We start from the raw sequence: 23267 nt of genomic DNA, 5'->3' as shown, positions 1-23267 counted from the left end.
CTAACTTGTTTAAGATGATTTGCTATGTGACGTTCATTCCTATTGGCTATGAACAGTGACACTTTCCACTAATTTCCAAATAGTCCACTTTACATTAAAATGAACCTATGTGATGAGGTAATTGCACAAATGGAGACCTCTAATGGTTACCTTAAATAAACTTATCAAATTCATTTGTTCTTATTTGAACATAAAACATGAACACCAAAGATACCAAGAAGATTGTACCTCTGGTCCAAACTAGCTATGAAGTTAAATGTGTCTTTGTATTTAACATGCATTAAAAACAATGCAAATAGCCAATGGTTGATGCTTAATAATTATAATAATTATAATTAAAAACATCAGGGGAGAGGAATTTAACCCTTTCCTCACCTTTTGCTGTCCTGATGAACGTATGCCTTCTGTGGCTGCTGTTTGCATTGGGAATAAATCCCCCATTGGTTTAACCTCCCTTTTCCCTACCTGTTGTGATCCCAATAATCATCACCCTCCACAGAAGCTGCTATTTGCATTAAATATGTGCACATTAAATGCAATGATAAATTTGATATCGTCTATAACTTGGCCCTCAGAAACAAAACATATAACACAGAAAAAACTAGTCTAAGCTGTAAGCAAGAACTACTCAAATTTGTTTTAAAAGTCTGAGCAAAATGTAACATTTTTACACACGAAGATTCCCAACTCTCTTTGTGCATGCCTAAACATGGCAAATGGCTTGTATGCTATTAAAACTGGCATATTATTCATACTGCTAGCTACATTTACACAATTGTCAAAAGCCACTTCATAGAACATGAACGAAGTTAAAATTCTTTAGTATTTGTTCATTTGATGGCAAAATTTAATGAGGGTGCAGCCTGAGAAATTGCCACCACTGGTGAGTTTTGCCAAAAGTTATTTGGGTCGCAGCAGGAACACCTTCAATGCTCTGTTCAATGTATCTTCTTGTGTGAATTTTGTACTTATCATTTATCTCTAAATTACACGTCTGCTGAGGTGTCCATGTGTTGAGCTGACCAACTGATAAGAAGCAGCAATCTTATATTAATTTTGTATCTGAGGTCATTAAATTATATTTTATAAGCGTTCTCTTTTTTCTTCTTAGGTGGTCTACGTATGGGGAGCAAATCAGCTGCTACCAGCCCTACAGGGTCACTGCACAGCACACCTACACATCAAGCCAAACCACAAACACTGGATCCTTTTGCTGACTTGGGAACTCTTGGTGCAAATCTGGCAGGTTAGATTAAACCTGAACATTGTCCATGTTTTTGGCTACCCATTCTACTCAATCAGATGTGCATTTTTACACTAGGCAATGAAAGAAGGACCACAGTGAATTGCACAATGGAGCAATTAACCACTTGCCTGCTTCTCTGGAATGAATAGCCCTTGCAAACCCATCCATGGCAGGCAAGCAAATGCTGTAGAACTACATAGGTTGATCCTGTGATCCTGACATATTATTGCTGCATATTCAACTTGTTATGCTTTTTATGAAGCAGAAAGAGAGAGAAAAGGCAGGCTGATCTGAGAAAGATGGTAAAAGTAGGCAGATTCAGTGGAGGAGAGCTTTAAAATCTGTTTGCAAAGACTGGCAGATTTAGAAGGCAGGATCTGCTCCATCTCTTGAGTCAATTAATACAGATCGGTAGCTTGATTAGACTTTCAATAAAATGTTGTATTTAATATGCGTGAAAGGCTACTATTTACCTTTGCCTGATCCCACCATAGTTACCATGAGAGAACCACATTGTGGGATGGCATGAAGTAAAGCTATGCTTTCAAGCTCTCACCTCTTTTACACATTCAACAATGGTTTCAGCAGTACTACAACAAAGCTTTAAAACACACACATTTGTGTTGGATCTGCTGAGACTCATGATAAACTGGCTATGTATCTTAAATATGGTTCTGTTCAATTGAATTTGAAAAACCCTTAATTTGCATAAATAACTCCCATTGGGCTTTTACAGTCTTGATTAGCAAACAACAAGGATAGAGCAGGTCAGGAAGGGTGTTGAAGTAAATAAGGCCATAGAGGCATTACCAGTTGAGCACTGAAGGAATTGTCCAAGCCTGTCTGTTTCAGCTTATGTGGATCTTTCCCCATTGCTTTAAAATTCTCACCAGTCCCCCTACCCTCCAAAAATGCTTTACATTTACAGCACACAACTTCCTCCAAAGAATCCTGGGAACTGTAATTTGTTAAGGGTGCTGGGAATTATAGCTCAGTGGGGGGTCAAACTACAGTTTTCAGGATTCTTTGGAGGATGTTGTGTGCTTTAAATGTATGCTGTGGCATGTGACCTGAGTCAGACCATGGTCTATATCAACTAGCAGCAACTCACCAGACAGCAGGTATTCCCAACCCTATCTGGCGATGCCAAAGAACAGGGGTCAGCAACCTTTTTCAGCCATGGGCTGGTCCACCGTCCCTCAGACCATGTGGTGGGCCAGACTATATTTTTTTTGGGGGGGGGGGGAAATGAACGAATTCCTATGCCCCACAAATAACCCAGAGATGCATTTTAAATAAAAGCACACATTCTACTCATGTAAAAACACGGTGATTCCCGGACCACCCGCAGGCCAAATTGAGAAGGCGATTGGGCCACATCCGGCCCACAGGCCTTAGATTGCCTACCCCTGCCAAAGACTAAACTAGGGACCTTCTGCCTGCAAATCAGATGTTCTAACACTGAGCTATATAGTTCTTCTCCAGAACAGTAGACATTTACAAGGTGACGTTTACAGAAATAAAAACTTGGCAATATAGTAAAAATCCATGTTCACAAGACAGGAATGCATAGAGCTTTGCAAGTAGGCCTTACAGCAATATATCTGAGAGAAATTATGTCAATTAACCCCAGAAGGCTATAGTACTTTTTTTGACTATTTTTACAGAAAGCCTTTCTCCTCTGATACTTCTGAATCATGCTCCTTCTAACTAACTAAAAAGGCAGCCAGTAAAAAGTGCAGAAGTTGAACTGAGTTTGGTTTTTCTTATATTCTCACTAACTTTTTGTCAGTTGAACAAAACATGAAGAGCAGTACTGAAGATCTCTTGGGCTAATTAAGTACATTTAATATGTGATAGGAAAATAAAGGGAACTGCTACACTAATTTGTGCATGGCTGCTATTGTACACAAATATTTGTGTTCGCAATTCAAGGTTTAACCTCCAATATCTAATACAGGCTTTAATATATGAAAAAATTACCCTGGGAAGGTGGCCTTTCCTCTCCCTGCCCCACCCATTTTAACCATATATCATGATTAATTGGATAGATCCAAGACAGATGGATCTGTCCTGTGAACAATGCAATGTGTGGCTTGCATAGGGCATCACTTAAATGTGGGGCACAACCCTAAAAGTCATGGACTGACTTCTTGTCATTGACAACAGTATGTGAAAAGTTAACCTTGCTTAGTAAATACAGATGAGGAACAAAGTAGGAAATTCTGGGAGGGGGTGGGAAGGATGAAAATGTACTAAAACTGAGAGTAAAATGTAGGTCACTGCCTTGTTTGCAAGTACCTTCTTCAAGGGATGCTTTTGTCTTTCCTCCTTTTTCTAAATAGGCTTCCCTTCCGTCTTCCCTCCTTGGCCCCCTAATTTCTACCATAACAATAACAGCTTGCATTACCTCCGCTCCCTGTTGTTTACCACTTCATGTGTCCAAACCTCACATTGGTTCTGAAATTAGGTGTCCTGCTTCCCTCTGCTGGTGTTCTGCTGCTCTGCAGGATCAAAAACAGAAAATGTGTCAGATGTCACGTAGTGCAACAACTTGTGGCTATTTCTTCTTTTTTTAAAAAAAAGAAAAGTCTGCAGTACTGAAGGGGTTCCATGATTTTAAGTAAAAAGAAGTTGAATATGCAGAATATTAATATCTGAAGTAAAAAAAAACAAGCAGCCAAAAAAACCCCACAAGCAACAAAAAGGCAATTTTTAAATAATCTATAGTTTCTACTATATTTATGTGATCAGAGGAAATGGTGGAAATGGTAAAGTTCTGGTGGTACTTTACCAAAACAAATGGGTGAAGCTTTTGAATTCTGTAAAAAAAAAAAATTGTTAAGGACATTGGTGTTGATTGGATTTTCATTCTGATCCAGAAATTGCTGCCTGCAAGTGAAAATACCATTATCCTTATTTTGCACAATGTTGTGTTTAGCCTTCAAATTGCTGATAGCTTGGAGAAAAAGAATGACACGTAATCTCTTTCTCTCTCTTTGCCCCCCCCCCCAATTATTAGTAGGTTGAGTAATCATATGTGATCTGTATTTGTGTAGACTGCTCCAGAATGCTATTATATTCAGTATTTACACTCTTGAGGAACTTACAAGTTTAATCTATGCCAAATCTTCCAAGAAATGCATATTTGCTGTTTTCTGGTGCAGCACATTTCAATATAAGCTATGTCGTTTCCACCTGCCCTATGCTTCATTGGAATATATATCTATAACCCAATGCTACTAATATTCTTCTTTAAATGCTTATATATATTTATGTAAAAATCTGTATATTAAATGATTTTGTTAACAAGTATACAAAAGAATATATAGACGTAGGTGAAATCCAAACATTTATGTGTGCATATCTAAAGTGCTTCCTGGAGACTTTATTGACTTGAGAGGTTTTTATTTTTGCTTCTTGTGCTGCACTGCAACACTTCTCCAACCTTCAGACATAGAAGGGATGGGTGGAAGCCTCAATGCTTGGACCCAGGTCCACCTGCAGCCCTTTGAATCTTAGTAAGGAAATTACCAGATATCAACTGGTAATTCTGCTTTCCTATTACACAGGCAGTATTATTAACACAAAATGCTTTGCTTCATGTTTCAGGCTGTCCTTCCTTCGCTAGCAAACCCAGCACACCGACAGGAATGGGTGGAGTATTTCCTCCTATGGGGTCACCACAGAAACCATCTCCTCAGCCAATGGGAGGAGGCAGCTGGCAACAAGGCACTGGATACTCTTGGCCACAATCACAGACAAAACCCCAACAAAGCATGCCACATTCCTCTCCACAGAACAGGCCTAATTATAATGTGAGTTTTTCTGCAGCGCCCGGTGGCCAAAATGACCGTGGAAAAGGATCAGGCAGTTCTGGTAAATTGATTTTTTGATCTTTTTAGTCTTCCGATGCGGTTTTGTAGTTTTGAAGGCCTAGAGGTGGAGTATTTCCAAGCTGAAAATATTCACTCAGCTATAATACAGGCGATGTGTTTTGAAATTAATTTAGACATTCTGGTTCTAAGTGAAGAACTAGATATTATTGCAGACATGATGTCATGCCCTGACCGTTGTCATCAGTGTGGAATAGGGATGGGGAAACCTGCAGCATTATGACCTTGCATCTTGCCATTGGCATGAGATGCTACTGGGAAGATAGGAAGAAAGAAACTCACTCAGAGGGGCTGTCATATTTGGTGGCAGTCCCATATCTGCCAGAATGTTCAGCTTCACCCTAATTTGTTCTGCATCAACTTAATGGGTGTCAGATTTAACAGATGTCGTGAGCAAATAGTTAGAAGCCATCTAGTTCTTATTTATCACACTATTTTATTCAGTTTGAATTGCTGAGTGAGTTCAAGTTCAAAATGGGCAAGCAAAACTTGTAAGATTCAACTGGGAAATCCTGCTTGTACATGGATGCTTTAGAAAGGGTGATGTGCTAAGTGACTTGTGTTTTTAGAGTGACCTGTACTCAGCAGAGGGGTGAATGTGCCATCTTTCTCACAACGGTGGTGTTGGGAATAAAAGTGCTTAAACTCCTTCTGTTTGCGCTGCAGAGGAAAAATACAGGTATGCCCATATGTACTTCGCTGCATCGTACGGAATGATTTTGTAAAGTATTTACAATAATGTGACATTTATATCTTCTTAAATCAAGTAATACTTCCTTTTAACACTATATACTTTTTTCCCATTAAGAATCCAAACCAAAAGTGTCTGCTGATTTTGAAGACCTCTTATCTGGTCAAGGCTTTAATGCTCACAAAGACAGAAAGGGACCAAGAACAATAGCAGAAATGAGGAAAGAAGAAATGGCCAAGGAGATGGACCCTGAAAAATTAAAAGTAAGCTGAATGCTTTGGATTTGATTTCCAAATTGTTGAAGATTTTGCTTTGACTGGATTGTATAATAGTTGAATATTTAATACTTCAGAGATGTTTTACGATGCAAGCATGATACCAAGATCAGTAACAGGACCTTGTCAATATTTGGGTTTTGCATGCCTATATTTTTCTAGAAAGCTTCAGTATCCACACAAGGGAACTGATTGTTCAAAACTGAGAAGGTGGGGATGGACTGTGTCTAAATGTAGGTAAGACTCTGTCTTGATAGTAGAGACTCCCTATTTGTGCAGGAAAATAGTGTGGGAGAAGGATTAAAACAGTTCCCCCATCTCCGTTCTCCTAAGCTCTGTGTGGGTGAAAGTTGGCATGCATTCTTCCCTCATGCTACCTGGAAATATCTCTGGCAGTAGAGAACAGCATGCAGGTTCTAGGTCTTGACTTGTGTGGGGAGCAAGGACTGGATCAGGAAAAAGGGCAGCCTTTGGCCTGCTCCCTCAGACCTTAATTCCCTCTTATCACTTTTTCATAATCAGCCAGCTTCAAACCCTTCAACAAGGTGTGGGGGGCGGTGGCGGTCGGGGGCTAAGCCCACTTAGCCCAGCTTCTCCCAGCAATGGCTTTGGCCATGGGGGGGGTCTCTAAACCCATTTGGCTCTTTTCTAATTACTGTTTAAGGGGTGAAAAGGTCTGTGATCACTATGGCAAATGAAGGTGTTTAGATGGAAGATAAGTGCAAAACTCACTATGCCTTCTGCTCCAACTCTCTTCATATGGTCTGTGGGTTCCAGCTAATCACTAGTTGGAATGATTACCAGAAAAACTCATGAATAATTATTATAATTAAACTGACATTAATCTTTTATGAAGGACTAAATAGGGTCTGTCCCAATAACGGTACAAGTCTTTCATTTGGAGGATTATGAATTATGTATATAAGTTACCTAATATTTATTTTGCTAAGTTTATTCTATTTATATTGTTGAATCCTTGGGCATGTGATTCACACTAATTTCCTTGGTCACTAGCTATATCCATGTATCCCACAATTCTAATTTGGAGAGTTACGAACAATACTAGCTGAATCTCCATATTCAGAAGCAGTTTTATGTATCTGTTCTTGGAGGTAACAATTTGACATTTCCATTTGATGATATCTATCTCCTGTCTTTCGGAGATTCAAAGCAAACTGGGAAGAAACAAACTATAAACTGTTCCAATCAAATAAGTATTCATGCTAGTATAGATATTCTCTTGCAGTTTGGTTTAGTACTACATTATCTATTTTCACAGATCCTTGAATGGATTGAAGGAAAGGAGAGAAACATAAGAGCCTTGTTGTCCACAATGCACACAGTACTATGGGAAGGAGAGACAAAATGGAAACCTGTGGGCATGGCAGATCTTGTTACTCCAGAGCAAGTAAAGAAGGTTTACCGGAGAGCAGTGCTTGTTGTGCATCCTGATAAAGTAAGTAATAATATTTTATGTTAATCTGTTACCTCATGTACTAGTTTAATGATTCCTACTTGATCCATCCCTGCAATTACTTTCACCATTATCACTTTAAAACAATATGGAGCGAAGAGTCACTGCAGTTCACTGAAAACCTTTGGTGTAGCAATTATTACCAGTTGTGTGGGAGCTTAGGGAAAGTTTATTGGGATAATTTCAGAAATAGTCTGAAAATGTGATATGGCTCAGTCAAGTGAATGAAAATAATAAGACCTTGCATGTTTACTAATTATGTTTCTGGTTTGAGTTTTGCAGCAAAAAAAATGTTTTAAAATAAAAACTGTGGTTCATAAAACTGATATGCTTAGGCTAAGAATTAAAGTCTGATGGGTCTGGAAAAAATTAAACAAGGGGAAATGTTGATACGATTGTGTGGGCAAGGTGTGAGGTCATGGTGAACAACATTACTTTATAGCTCAAAACTATATCAATAGGTAAATACTACGCCGGCCTATTGGAAGTTGTAAGTCTATCTCCATTAAGAACTACAGATTGCAATAAAGCTTATTCACTAAAGGCAAGTGAATATGTACCAGGAGCAACCACAACCTACTTCTATAGTGTCATTAAAACATACCCTATTACCCCAGGGTAAATGCTGCAAAAAAAACATGTATGCACAGATCAAATATATGCTTGCCTTTTATGAGTAAGAATTGCCTCTAGGCAGCTAGGTAGGAAAACTTTATACTATGTTGACTGTTTCTTTTAATCTACAAATACCTGATAAGTAGATGTGAGGATATAGGCTAGAAAAGATTTTTGTCAACTCGTAACTATTCTGGGTTAATTCAGGGTTTCATGCTACCCTTTTCAGCATGCTTGCTCTTCTATGATAAGCGTAAATTATACCTACACTCTGCTATTGACTTTCTGTATGAACAGTGTCATCTTTAAGCTTATTTTAATATGTTTGTGATGTATCTTGTTTTGCTTTCTTGTAGGCTACGGGGCAGCCATATGAACAATATGCAAAGATGATTTTTATGGAGCTCAATGATGCCTGGTCAGAATTTGAAAACCAAGGCCAAAAGCCCTTGTATTAGCGTACTTCCTCAGACATTGCTGTAGACCTGTGCTAGTGCTCATATAGTTCCTTGCCACAAGATTTTCACAGCTGAATTAGTATCTGGCTGGAAATTTGGAAAAAAATAAGACTAGCCCTAACACTAAAACCTTTTCGTATGGAGAGCGGGAAGGTATGGAGGCTGCTCCTTACGTATGCCATGAATTACAGATGCAAAGAGAGGAGTTCTAGAAGTTAATCTTATAGTGTTCTTTCAGGTATAAACAGGGTAGGTAAGGTTGCATTCTAGAAAACTGGGATTGCTTGTCTTGGAACAAGTGAGGTGAAATGAATGGTCTCTCTCACTACAAACCAAATAGATGCTGTGTCACTAGGAATGTGGCTTAGTCTTGAAAGTTTGTATCCAGGACAAGCTTTGTCAAAACAAAGCATAAGGATGTTCATATGTGGTTATTTGCTGTACACTAAACTCTCATAATAATTTGACCCTTCAATTACTTCTTGTAGTGTTTCTTTTTTTTTAATATGACAGCTAGGCAACTGGATATGTCTTTGGCAACTTACTGCTGCCTTAAACATAGTACTGTATTTCGTGTTTCAGACAAGCAGACAGCTAGACATTTTACACCAACAAAGAATTTGGGAAGTGTCTTTAAATTATTATTTATTTATTAACATGCAAAAGCCTGTTGAAGCATTATCCCAAATCAATGTTTGCTGTTCATTATTATTAAAGTAAGGGTGAAAGAATACCTTGCAAAAAAATTCCCAGTTAAAAAACACTTTGAAACCTGCCTCTGAAACAAACTTTGCTGCCTTCTTCAGCATTGTGAAGTTATGTTCTTAATTGATTCAAATTGTATATTTAAATTGAATCAAATATCCAGTTTTTCCAGAACATTTGTGAACACAAGCTAATGTTACCATGTAGCCTCAACTTCTGGACTTCTATAGGTAACTTACTATGTTCATGTAGTTTTGTAAGATCTGAGGTGAGCAAAAAATACGAAAATTTACTTACTTACTAAAGTTATATTGGCCCAGTAAGCAATAATGTTCATATATTCACATTATGGTATCTGATGATAAAACAAAAGTATGTTCTCTCATCTAATGAAACTAATTTTACATAGCACTTTGAACTGTTTCTCCTTTTGCAGAGAAACTTATAATGGGAGTTTTATTTATTGACATTTCCTGAATGAAATCTGGTCTCTGGCTTGCATGGGGTAGATTAATATTATCTGGTCTCCTCTCCTTCAAGCAGTTGATAGTTAAGTCAACGTGCAGCAACAGCCATGCAAAACTTGGTTGTTTATAGAGGTCCAATGTGTTTATAGATGCTGATTCGATATATTTCTTGAAAACCAAGTATCTACAGGCTGTTGAAGGCATCGTGCCACCTGACTCCATTAAACATTGGATCCCATTATGCAGCCGATTTCTTCATGGAGCTGTTGAATAGTAGCTACAAAAGACACTGTATGGGGGGAAATGGTAACATGCATCTGCCTTTTTGATGTTCAACAGGTGGACAAAAAGGTTTCCACATGCAGGGAAAACTCTCTAGATGACGTGAAAATCTTGCTCAAATTGGTGTTTTAAGACAATCTGTTTTCTGTTGTTCTATTTTCTTTATAGTGGGAAACCCTTTTCTGCAGATACAGCATGTCCACCAGCCTATGTTTATTTTTATATTAAATGCCATCTTTTTGTTGTATTGATCCATTATTTATTGCCATTACTGCCAATGTGAAACAAAACACCAAGCTCTCCTTTTTATATGTACAAGATATTAAGACGTTTGAACAACTATAACAAACTGGATGTTATTTATTAACATATTATAAAATGTTTTGATCAAGTATGTGCTTGTCTATTAAAAACATTTTGAAATGTGAATCATGTTCCTGTGACTTGTTTTAATCTTTCATTCACTTCTGTAGATATTGTGTGAATTATGCTTATGAAATATAAATGGATTCAGTTAATGTAGCATCAGTTTTTGAAATTACAAAAATAACATTAGCTTTGTGCATCAGACTAATAGATCTTTTTTTAAAAGCCCAGGATAAATTCAAATTTTAACAAAATAAATATATCATTTAAGCTTCATCTAGTTCAGTAAAAAGGAAAAAAACTTACCCAACTTAAACACCTTCTCTAACTGCAGTGCTTTCAATGGTGCATGAAAGTGAGACCTATGTGTCAAACTACTGAACTCAAAAGAGCTTTTCCTTTTCCTTTTGGTCCTATCTGCTCGTCAATGTTCAGGTTTACTGTTCTGACTAAAACCACTATTATAATCTCTCTTTTTTGTAAATATGCAGTATACTCAATGAACTGTGACTGGTTGAAAGCATTTGTATATATATTAAAAAGGTGAAAGAACTTTCAGTCCTTTTTATTTGTATTTTATCCTATGCAGAGAGGAAGACAAAGCGCCTTCAAAGGGGATGTTATTGAGTATATCGATACTGAGGCTGCTGTAGCAGAAGGCGAAAGAAAATAAACCCACTACTCCATGGGACTGAATAACCTGTTCCTGAATGTACTCTCTTGTGTTACCTTACAGTACAATCCTATATGTCTTCATAGGAGTAAGTCCCATTGAGTTCAGTGGAGCTTACTCCTGGGTAAGAAAGAATAGATAGCAATGCAGCTGTAAGTCATTTTTATATGCTGAGAGGAGCAAATGACTTCATTCTTATATAAACTTAAAACTATTGCTCCTCTTTCTGAACGTGCGTCTAACATTATAGAATATGTGTTTTACTGAATGCAAAAATGCTTCTAGCTGCCATGTCTCCCAGCTTTATACCATAGAAGTCAACTCCTGGGAGCCCCCACAATAAAATATTTGAGGGGGCCAGGCCCCCACAAAGTTGATGGGCATTCTTATTCAAATGGGGGGGGTGCACTGTGTCGTGTGATTGATTATGCGGTGCAGGGCTTACCTGGGCCCCCACAATATTTCATTCAGGTTGGCGCGTCTGCTTTATACAAAACATTGGCATTGTGGTGAAATCACTTTCGGGGAAAATTGCAGTAGGAAACAGTAGAAAGCATGAATTAGAAAGGTGTGTGGGTATATAAATATGCATGAGGACCCCAAGGAGCACTAATTAGACAATGCTTAACGCTTGATTTAAGTAATGGAAACCCCTGGCTGTACAGATGCCACCCACATTTCTAAATACAGTGGTACCTCAGGTTAAGTACTTAATTTGTTCCGGAGGTCCGTTCTTAACCTGAAACTGTTCTTAACCTGAAGCACCACTTTAGCTAATGGGGCCTCCTGCTGCTGCTGCCGCGCCGCCGGATCACGATTTCTGTTCTCATCCTGAAGCAAAGTTCTTAACCCGAGGTACTATTTCTGGGTTAGCGGAGTCTGTAACCTGAAGCATATGTAACCCGAGGTACCACAGTATCCATGGGTGTGTGCAGTCAAAAGACTTACCCTCGCTGAAAATGGATCTACATCAATGGATCCATACAAGTGCGATTTATTTGGGCGAAAAAACCAGCACGCCCACAAAATCCCACTGACTTCTTTTGAAACTGAGGTGATGAATTGTGCATGGCTGGCATGACGGCGCTCGCTTGCTGAGGTCTTTGCTTTACTAACAGGGCCATCCTACTACGTCTGTCTGCTCTGAAGTAGGCCCCGCTAACCGCATGGGACTTACTCCCAGGGAAGTGTCTGGGATGGCAGCCCAGACTAAACAGCAAGTTAAAGTTTTTTGTTGTTTTTGTTTTTAAGATGGAGTTAATATCAGAAGAGCACATGCCCGACCTCAAAACCAAGGTTTTTACTCTGTGGGGCCTATGCTTGACCCTGAAAGTGAGATAAGAGGCCACCCAAGCCTTTGCAATCCGAATATGCTCTGGGAGGGCAAAGGGAAATGCGGGTGGATGGATCCACAAAAAGATGTTTGAACATCTGGTACAAGCAGCAGTCATTTCTGAGGGAATTTCTGAGGGCCATTTCTGAGGGAAATTCCCCTCACTTCGACTGCCTTGGCGCCGCCCTGAGGCAGTTCATAGGCGTGAAAAGAGTCTTAGTTTCTTTTTTGAAAAAAGAAAGTGCTGCTTTTTTGTTGTTGTTCCCTTCCCCCTGTGAGAAGGGGAAGGGTTAGAGCAGGAGCCACGTGAGCAGAAGGCGGAAGAAGTCGACACATTATTCTCCGCCTCCTCTGCTTCGTCGTCCAGCGAGAAAGAGAGAGCGAGCAAAAAAGGCGCCCCGCAAAAGAAAAGGAGACATGGCGGGGATTAAAGGTATCGGGCCGCTTCTCTCCTCGCGCGGCGGTGGCCTCTGTCTGTCTCTCTTTCTCTCTCCCTCCGCTTTCCCCGTCGGCGCGGCTCTCTCGCTCCGCCGTCGCTATGGCTACCTCGCTCCCGCCCCTGCCCGGGGAAAGTTCCTCTGCAAATACGGCTAAAGGAGCCTTTCGCTGTGCAGCCCCCTCTCGGTTGTCACCAACAACAGACTCCTCTCTGGGGCAGCGTAACTTTTTGCACTGCGCCGGCGCTGGGTCTCTTCCTCCTCCTTCCTACGCCCTTTTCCAGGGTGTGGATGTGAAGCACGCGGGGTGGGGAATCCGGAGGCGCCGGCGAGGGCAGGGCTCTTTTCTCTGGAGCAACTGCCGGGAAGGGCCCTGGCCGGTCACATTTTGCTGAAAATTCCTTTCCCTTGAAGCCTATATAACAGTTCAGGGGTTTCCCAGCTGCTGTTACCCACCCCAAACCATTGTTTTACGTGCGATCGGTTTTGATTCGAAAACAAAAAAAGAAAATGAAAAAAGAAAAGAAAAAAAGAAACCCACTATAGTTCTTACCAGTGCTTTTCTTCTAAAAAAAATGTTTATGGGTACACTCATTTTCCTACTCATTGAAAAATTCCAGCAAGAGGGTCCCATCCTGGAAGTATGGCTGTCGAAAGTGAAACAAACGTTATTTACTTCATAAGATCTATACACCTCTTGATAGTAAAAACAAACAATCCTCAAAGTGGTTTGCAAAAAACAAAACAGTAAAATCAAGGAAAATTCAACAAACCCTACTTTAAAACACAAAAGTTAAAATACTAAAGCATTGAAATTACCTTGGCTTTCTCTGCATTTAGGCTTGTCTAAATGCAAGAAGTAGTGACAGTCACCAATTTGGGATAACTTTTAAAGAAGAGAAGACAAATTCATGGAGGATCAGGCTGTCAGTGGATATTAACCATGATAAATGTACTACCTCTACTGTTGGAGGCAGCAGGCCTCTGAAGGCCGCTTGTATAGCATCACAAGTGGCGGGGGCGGGGGGGGGGGAGCTCTTGCACCCAGGTCCTGGTTCTGGGCTTCCCATAGGCATCTAGTTGACCACTGTGAAGCGGATGTTGGGGCATTGGCCTGGTCCATCAGGCTCCTCATATTCTTAAGGTACATCAGAATATAGTGGTAGATCTCTGGGTGATCTGCATTAGATTACTAATGGCAGCAACAAGGTGATTTCCACTCCACCCCCATGTAGGCTGCTGAAATGAAGAAAGCTAGCCAGGAGTGGATTTTTTTTACATGAAATGACTGTGAGCTCAGTTATGTTCTGGTACTGGAAAGAAATTCCTAGGTTCAGGAGGCACTTTGGTATTTAATTCTAACTGTTTTGTTTTTAAATGGCTCTGATTGGAGTTCCAGTAAAAAACAAAGTAGATCCAACAAGCCTGAATTCTGACGACCTCTTGAGATCGAACATCTGCTGTATCAGGAGGTTACACCTTTAACTGCAATGTTGGATCACTTTGTGAATTAAACTGCACAGACTGTGATTGTACAAATTAATGTTAAGCGTGTTAGTGATGTCATTCTTTTTATTTCCATTTGTGTAGCCCTGGTTGGCTTATCGTTCACTGGAGCTATGGGTCTGACGTTTCTTGTATTGGGGTGTGCACTGGAAAGTTACGGGTAAGACTGAGATATATCACTGTTCTATGTTGTGTGATGGTTCCAAGCATGCTTATTTGGAAAGAAATCCTTAAGCAAGTGGTTTATGAACGCAGCTTGAATTCTTTTTTCATTCTTACGTCTTTCAGATGATTGAGGGAAATGAACGGCATCAGAGATTGTAACGGGGTTAATGTGTGGGAGAGCAGTCTGACAGCCGAGAAGGAAAATGAAGCTTAGGGTAGTTTGGTAAACCTTTGCTGAAGCAGTGGGTGTTGAGGAATAGAAATTGGCATGTCAGAGAAGATGCAGTAGAATGCTAAAAGGTTCACAGATTAGAATGTGAGCTGATACGGGGAAAGGAGATGACAAGGGACGCGGGTGGCGCTGTGGTCTAAACCACTGAGCCTCTTGGGCTTGCTGATCAGAAGGTCGGCATTTCGAATCCCTGCAACGGGGTGAGCTCCCTAAGCTCTGTCCCAGCTCCTGCCAACCTTGCAGTTCAAAAGCATGCCAGTGCAAGTAGATAAATGGGTACCACTGAGGTGGGAAGGTAAACGGCATTCCCATGCACTCTGTTTTCCGGCATGGTGTCCTGTTGCACCAGAAGCAGTCATGCTGGCCACATGACCCGGAAAGCTGTCTGTGGACAAACGCTGGCTCCCTCGGCCTGAAAGCGAGATGAGTGCCATAACCCCATAGTCACCTTTGACTGGATTCAACCGTCCAGGGGTCATTTGCCCTTTTTTTAAAGCGATGAAACTGCAGAAAACAAGGGGCAAAGAAGGGAGGAGGAAGAAAATGCAGTTGGGCTGGAAAACTGCGTATCCTGAAGTGAGCGGAAGAACAAATGTATATGGCCCTAGATTTATACTTCAGTGACTTTTTCCTATGTACAGTGGTACCTCTGGATGCGAATTTAATTCGTTTCGGGGGTCTGTTCTTACCCCGAAACATTTGCATCCAGAGGCGCCTGTTCTGCGCAGGCGTGCGCGACAGTAACCCGCTTCTGCATAGGCACGGGCGGTGGAAACCTTTCCGTTACTTCCAGGTTTGCCGCGTGCATATCCTGAAGTATTTGCAAAGGGGGCAGTACGTAACCCGAGGTTCCACTGTATATAGTTATGTGTATATTTCTGTGCTCAGCTGTTATGATTTCAGAGGATGATAATAGGTTGTGCATAAAATTCATTTCAAACGGCATTAACTTCTCTCATCCTTTGTGTTTGTCATTCTGCAGCGTCTACTGGCCTTTATTTGTTTTGATATTTTACTTCATAAGTCCTATTCCCCACTTCATCACAAAAAGAGTAAGCGATGATACTGATGCCGCAAGCAGTGCCTGCAGGGAGTTGGCATGTTTCTTCACGACTGGAATTGTGGTTTCTGCCTTTGCGTTTCCTATTATCCTTGCACGCGTTGAAGTGGTAAGGTCTTATCACAAGAAAAGTTTATATGTCTCCTTTTGACCCCTCACAGTCCTGGGCAAAATACAACATCCCACTCTTCTGATTGCTCTATTAGCACAAGCATTTCAGCTTGCCAGATGGAATGATGCCCCCCAAATCCTCCCCCTGTGTGCTGTTTCCTCACATTCAGTCAAATTTTGGGTTAGGGGGAGCTTGGTGCTCAAGCAGAAGTCCTTGGACAGGGCTTCTTCTGATGAGAGTCATTAGGTAAGTCCCACACCCTGTTTTTCTGGTGTATGGCACATTGTCTTGCAGATAAACACTTCACAAAATGAGTCATCTTAATAATGTCTTCTGGTTAAGTTGCTGCTCACAGTAAACCAGACAAAGCACCAAGCATAATTTCACAAATGTCACTGAGAGTGATGCTGCTGCCCTCCTTTGGTTTTTTTTTAAAGAAAAGTTTACAATTTTTTTTAAAAAAATTGCTCAGCACTGTAAATAGAAGTACTGGGTGAGGCAGCCACTGCTAACTTCCCAGGTGAGGGGTAGGACCCAGGGTAACTGAGGATAAAGAAAGTTATCCCAACACTTTTCCAGGCCCTCTCAGGAATCCAGAGAGGCCTGGATGCTTCTGGTTCTTGAGGTGCCCAGCCATAATATCAAAATGTCAATACATGAAAACAATAAAAGCACTAAAAAGAGTGCAGTGTTAAATAAGATATTTAACAAATGCTTCTTCTAACATCTGCCTTTTACCAAATCACCTCTTGCTTAAATTTTCAACTGTGTGATAGTGTCACATTTAGGTCCAGTGTGCATAAAAGCAAGTTGTCAAATGCCAAAAAATTAACAAGTGACTAAATATAAGCCCTCCTTAGAACCTGTAGCCCAAGCCGAACAGCCTTGGATTTGCCCTGCCCTTGCAGTTACAGTTCTGAGTGAGGAAGTTGCTGTTATTGCCATTAATTTCTTTAGTCCCCATATCTCTGGGCTCAGACCCTGACATGCACTGGGGATGGAGCCCAGAGGTACTGCGAATGACTGTGATTGTAGCTGACTCAGCCAGTGTTGTAAAAAAAATAGTGCTGGGTGTGAGGCAGACACAGATGCTAATAACTTCCTTATTCACATTGTCTCTGGAATCCAGCATGAACACGAGAGGGCAAAAAGTTTGTAGTGAGCTGTGCTCTGTGTGTGTGTGTGTGTGTGTGTACATGCACATGCAGATGTCAGCTCCTTCACTCCTGACCTTCATGTCTTTAATGTTAAGGCCTGAAGAGGGCTTCTTAAGAGCACTTGGCTGAACCCCCATTTTGCCCTCAGACTGAAGCAGACTGATAAGTTTTTAGTGGTCTTCTTGCATTGTTTACATGCATTCTGGTTTGTTTCCTATTTCGCAATAAGGTTTTCACATGAATAAACCACTGGTAGTGTGAGTGGAATTCTGAAATCTCGGCAATAAATGTTTTCTAGCTGCAGTCTAGAGGAGCGTAAACACCTAGCTGAGCTTACGGGGGTTTAGGTGTAGTTAACACACACCGGATTGCATTGTCTGGCTTTGATGACGGGAGCTCCTTTATATGCCCACCTGTGCTTGCAAGAATGCATAGCAGGATTTCATACTGCTTTCCATTATCTGCTCGGCAACTTTTCCAAATCCACAGAGAGCAGGAAGGCAGAAGGAGGTGCTACATGCTGCGATTACTGATATCTGCAGTTGCTCACCTTCCATGTTTTAAGAAAGCGAACTATTACCTGCTTTAATGCTTGGCTCCTCTGAATTATTTTTTGGCGTTTGTGTTAGCTATTGCAGATGCTGTTTTGGCTTTCATTCAGGTATTCCTCTCTATCCGCTTCCCTACCAGCAGGAGTGAGTTCAGCAACATCAGTAGGCAAGAGCTGCTGCCCTTGCATGTTATTATTGTGCTCTGTTCTCCTTCCTCTGTTGGTTGCCTGTGACAAGATAGGCTAATGACAACCATGCTGGGCTAAGGACAGTCATACTGGGCAGCAAAATGCTTGGTGATGCTGGCTGGCTGTCTTGCTTGCAGTGTCCAGTTAGAAATCCTTTGAAACTCCAGTCTCCAATCTCTTACTGTTCTTAAAACATCCCTCCCATTCACAAATAGTGAACAGTCTGTTTCACCCAATTTACATTTCTATCTTGTTTACCGTTCTGTTTGCTCTCATTCACTTTGGGAGTTTAATAGGACAGGTTAAGATAAACAAACTTTTTTTTGTTTTTTGTTAGTGCACTTGACTTTGCCTTAATGATTAAGCCACAGTGCTTTGTTACCAGAACAGAAGCACGTAAAGATATATTTACATCTTTCTCATATCTACTAGTATTCTCCCTGGTTTCCTTACTCCCGAGCCCTTAGTTGAGGTTTCATAAACTTGTTATGTCTAGAATTCTCCTTTCCAAGATCTTATCTAATTTATTTTCCAGTAGTAGTACTACAGTCATACTTTGGGTTTACAAACATGATCTGTGCGAGAGGCACGTTCACAACCCGCAGTGCCGCATCTGCGCACGCGCATGATGTCATTTTGAGTTTCTGCGTGAGCGCCGAAACCCGGAAGTGACCTGCTCTGGTACTTCCGGGTTCGCCGCGGTCCGCAACCCGAAAACGCACAATCCGCAGCGTTCGTAACCCGAGGTATGACTGTATACATCTTCTGTATACTTAGTCCATTTCTCTTTGTTAAGAATGTTAAATAAGAATAAATAATACAGTCCGACCACTAGAGAGAGCTCTAATTCCTTTTCTTACCAAACAATGTTTTGCTAAAGGCTGAAGATTGTAAAACATCTGGAAATGCAGAAACCATGGATGGGAGGAACATTTTTACAGGTTTTTGGTGAAAGAAAATCTGTACAATACATATAAAACCCAAAATTACTCTACTGGAAGAGCTTAAAGTGAATAATGGCTAAGCCAATAGAATTTTATTTGCTGATCTATGTGGCATATTTATGAAATGTAAAAATATAAGTGCTACGCAGCACAGTGCTTTGAAGTAAGCTGCACAGAGTTCTATGAGACTTATTTGTTCCGAAGTACAGTAGATCTTTATAGGTTTGCAGCATCAATTGTATTGAAACAATATTTCTCAATAGTGCCAGTGCTAGAGATGGAATTTTGAAAGTTACTGCTTCCAAAGGTATTTAGGTATATCTCAGTTTTTGTTAGTTGAGAAAACTTAAATAAAATACTGTGGTAGAAAGTATCGAGTTTGTGTTATGGGTCTATAACTTTAACAAATAATAAAACCATATAATAAAACCTACATTTTGTTTACTACAATCATTTTACAGCTTCTAGCTTTTTTAGGTGCTTTTATATAAAAAAGACTGCTAGCAGTAATAATACCATTTTTTTTAAAACTTCCATATTTTTAGAAAGTTCAGAAAACCTATAATATAATCAAGAAGTAGCATTAATATGTATATTGAGCCAAGCAGTGTTACTATAAAGTTTATATCATCAACTTTTAAAAATGGGCTGCTTCCTTGGATCATTGTTCTCAATCTTCCATGTCTGCTTTTTGCTTAATAGTGTGCATGTTTTCAAACAATATTGGTTTGCATCCGCTGATGCACAAGATCAGGAATTGAAGGCTCAGTGAGAAGCACAAGAGATTAGTGACTGTGTTGTCCAAACGTCTTTCTGCCTTCCGTGTTGCAGGAACTCAAATGTTCCCAGGTTGACCAGAGTTGTTGCATATACGTGCATTTGAAAGTAGTTTTCCAGCACCAAGTTCTGAGAATAATGCTTGGTGGACCTGTAATCCTATGCCCATTTATCTGGAAGCAAGCACTATTGAATTCATGGGACTTACTTTTGAGTAGACAGATAGAGGATTGCCCTATTAGTAATCTAGAGCAATAACAATCACTTAACAGTTTAAATTTATTTTAGCTGTAAGAGATTTACAACAGTGTAAATTCTTTTTAATATTATTTTAAAACTTTGTTTTTTTCAAAACCATTTTACTCACCGTTCAAAGATAAAGGATGCCATATTTATCTTTATTTTATCAGTTTCACCTAAATACTAGTTTGGCCAAGGTGGCAAAGAGAAGTAATGTGTGGACAGTGGGGTGTCCAGGCCTTCATAGTTCTAGTAATGGGGGCAGACTTTTAATTTGCTCTTTTGAGAAGACTTTGGCTGGCTGCCGCTAAATTACTCTAAATGATTTTCCCCTTCCATTGTGGATGAGCTTGAAAAATTCTCACTGAGCATCTTGTAAACTTTTCACGAACTCTCTCGACCACTTTTATTGTACACATAAAGGACAAATAATTGTTTATATATATCACTGCATTTTAACGAAATGTTTAATTAGTTCCTGTAATGACTACTTAGGTATGTAACAATTTCAGATTACATTAGTTTGCTTGGTACTCAAAATTTACTGTTTGATCGTAAGCGCTTTTAGCATCCTGATGTTGTATTTCTTTGTATGTGTCTAATGCTCAAAGTAGGGTGCATTTTCTATCAACGAATAGAGAGTAAATCTTTCTTCTTATTCACTTTGTATTTCAGATCAAGTGGGGAGCTTGTTGCCTTGTTCTGGCTGGAAATGCAGTAATTTTCATTACCATTTTAGGCTTTTTTGTTCTATTTGGAAGAGGAGATGATTTTTCCTGGGAACAGTGGTAGACTTCACAATGGATTTTCATATGGACCTGCACTTTAGGGCTTACAGGGAGCTTTACTATGACACGGATCTTAGAGTGCATTGTATGTATGTATGTATGTATGTGTATACACGCATACGCATATGATGACATATATTATTTGCATGCATTAATAGCTTTACACTATTGCATGGCTTCCCAAACTTGGATCTCCAGCTGTTTTTGGACTACAATTCCCATCATCCCTGACCACTGGTCCTGCTGGCTAGCAATGATGGGAGTTGTAGTCCAAAACCAATGGGAAAAACCATGCACTATTGGATATGGGTCTGCTTTTTGTATCTGGTGCCATCCTAACACAGGGTAAATGTATTGCCTTTTAAGTACTAGTCTTTCTCTTTAGTTGGATACATGCAACTTGCTGCAATTTGTGAGAATTTTTTGGACTGCAACCTACATTTTGCAAATTGGGACTGTCTTGCAGGTTAGATGGATTTGTAGTGATGTGGAGTTTTCGTTTCAACACTTAAATTTAATACAACATTTGCTTTTTAAAAACAAAAAAATCCTGAAGTACAGAAAAAAAGGTATTGAAAGTATATCAAATGCAAAAAAAAAAAAAAGAAGTTTCATTTTGCCAAAGTGCTGAAATAACTGTAGTAAGCATTTCTTCGTGACAATAGCACAAAGACATTTTAATGGTAATGTTTGTAAAATACTCAGACTATTCGATTCTTAAATTACTCAGGGTTTGTAATGCTTTGAAATACACTCTTAAAGAAGAGCTTTTGCATGAGTGAGAAAATGGGATACAATCCTGCAGATGCATTTCATGCATTGACAGTTCTATTCTGTGTTGCTGGAAGTTTTGAGATAATTAATTTTAAAAGTAGTTTTAGCTCTGGTAAGAGTAGAGGTATAAAAATTAACGCTGCACTACTCTACACATTTGCTTGGGAGTAACCCAGGCACCAGTTTACTCTACTGAAGACAGTGGGATTTACTCCTGAGTCAACATGCATAGGGTTAGGTTGTGAAGTTGCCTTATAAATTATGCTGCAGCAAATGAAAAAAAAGGAATAGAAATTTAGCTTTGATCTTCTTTTCCTGGTGTTCCAAAAGTCTGTCTTTCACCATCATTTTCAAATAATACAGAATACACCTTTTTAAAGCTGGTGTGATAAAGGCAAATGATAATCTTCACTTTCTAGTGCAGGGGTGGGTATCCCGTAGCCTCTGGCCTTATTTCACGTGGCCTTCAACCTGATTTAATATGGGTATCAAAAATGGTGTGCCTTGCCTTGCTTTGGGATCTGCCCCTCCAAAACTGACTTTGGTCGCACCCACCTTGACCGAGTGTGACCTTCAAAAGGAGATTGGTTTTGCCATCTCTGTTCTAAAAGGTGCTTTACTCTTTAAAGTGGGAACACAAGTTATTTTATAGGTGAGATATAGTGTTGAAAGTTCCCACCCCCCATTTAATGTGCAAACTCAAATTACTATTTGTGGTGGTGTGAAATAAGAGTTATTGCAAGGGTTATAAAGGTTCCTGTGAGCCTGATACTGCTTGGCTCCAAGCTTGTCATCCTGCCAGTATCTGTGACCATTTATGTTAGCGATTTTCATTATATAGTTTAAAAAAAAAAAAGTATTGTGGTACCCTAAATACTCATAGTAATCTTACTCCAAAGTGCCTTTCTCCAAGATTATTGTGTTCTGCAGGAGGCATGTGCATCAAAGCCATGCTGCATGTATTTGATAAACATTGCTTTGCATTCTCTTGTTGACGATGCTTCATATACAGCATATATGAACTTTTGTAACCTTTGTAATTTATGTCATTTGAAGTACTGGAATTGCACAGTATTAGAATACATTTGTGAATGTATTTTTTAAAAACTCAATAAAATTTTACTTCAAAGTCTTTTTTGCGGCATGCATTCTGAATTATTGCGTCCCTTTTGATTTTATAACAAATTAAAAGAAGTAAGGACTGCACTGACCTTATCTGTGGAAAGTAAAATATAAATGCAAGTAAAAAACTTACTGTAAGTGCAGTAAAATGAAATTCCCCAAAAGACATGGCTCTACCAATGTGGACAGCAGTTTTTGCCTAGTAAACATAACAAGCTCAGTTAAAAGTACTTCCCATTATATAATGTTTGGCACTTATCACTTCTGACAAGAGAAACCTTATAAGAACTGTTTATCTAAACTTGCCTTTAATGCAACTCAAAAAGGTTCTAATTACATTTAATGGCAAATTTGGTTCTACAATCAAGTGAAGATGCAATTTAAGATTTTCTTATTTTCAGCAGATTAAATTAAGCATTTCTCAAATAAGTGATAGCTTTTTTTCTATATACATATAATAAAAATGTAAGGTTGTTTTCACATTGTAGTAAGCTTGGCCACAGGTGTGTGGCACTGCAAACTGCATCATGATAAGAAGCAGTGGGGGGACAGCTAGAGCACACTGCTTTGCACCAGCCATCTTGGGGATCCACTCTTTCTGCCACCAGTTAGGATGAAGAGCCAGCCTGGTGGTGGGAATAGCACAGGAACATGATTGGAAGTGGTGGCTAGCTAGCTAGCCTGGTAATCTGCCATTACTGTCACCATTTATAATGAAGAGTTGGCCTACAGC

At 39.7% G+C, this 23267-nt stretch overlaps 2 protein-coding genes and 1 long non-coding RNA gene across 8 annotated transcripts in view; 2 read left to right on the top strand and 1 right to left on the bottom strand.

Moving 5' to 3' along the window:
* DNAJC6 (DnaJ heat shock protein family (Hsp40) member C6) overlaps nucleotides 1–10538 on the top strand; it is a 51095-nt gene extending 40557 nt beyond the window's left edge. For all 6 annotated transcript variants that reach the window (XM_083621102.1, XM_083621103.1, XM_083621099.1 and 3 more), the window contains 5 exons: nucleotides 1112–1246; nucleotides 4859–5125; nucleotides 5951–6096; nucleotides 7388–7564; nucleotides 8554–10538. In XM_083621102.1, coding sequence (XP_083477228.1) covers nucleotides 1112–1246; nucleotides 4859–5125; nucleotides 5951–6096; nucleotides 7388–7564; nucleotides 8554–8655 — 827 coding nt within the window. In that variant the 3' untranslated portion in view covers nucleotides 8656–10538. The remainder of the gene's footprint in view (nucleotides 1–1111; nucleotides 1247–4858; nucleotides 5126–5950; nucleotides 6097–7387; nucleotides 7565–8553) is intronic.
* Nucleotides 1–12397, bottom strand: part of LOC310765760 — a 123965-nt gene extending 111568 nt beyond the window's left edge. The window contains exons 1-2 of the long non-coding RNA XR_014549776.1: nucleotides 12097–12397; nucleotides 3657–3750 (exon numbers count right to left, since the gene is read on the bottom strand). This is a non-coding gene — a long non-coding RNA (uncharacterized lncRNA). The remainder of the gene's footprint in view (nucleotides 1–3656; nucleotides 3751–12096) is intronic.
* A 133-nt stretch (nucleotides 12398–12530) lies between these two features.
* On the top strand, nucleotides 12531–22544 carry LEPROT (leptin receptor overlapping transcript). Its single transcript, XM_083621204.1, has 4 exons — nucleotides 12531–12914; nucleotides 14509–14584; nucleotides 15804–15990; nucleotides 20526–22544. Exons 1-4 carry the CDS (start codon nucleotides 12899–12901, stop codon nucleotides 20640–20642), a joined length of 396 nt encoding a protein of 131 aa, XP_083477330.1. The 5' UTR covers nucleotides 12531–12898; the 3' UTR covers nucleotides 20643–22544.
* The last annotated feature ends 723 nt before the right edge of the window (nucleotides 22545–23267 follow it).

This window comes from Podarcis filfolensis (assembly GCF_964270895.1).
Source record: "Podarcis filfolensis genome assembly, chromosome: 6".
Taxonomy (NCBI): Eukaryota; Metazoa; Chordata; class Lepidosauria; order Squamata; family Lacertidae; genus Podarcis; species Podarcis filfolensis.
The sequence above is the reverse complement of the archived record's forward strand: the minus strand, read 5'-3'. Positions and strand labels throughout refer to the sequence as shown.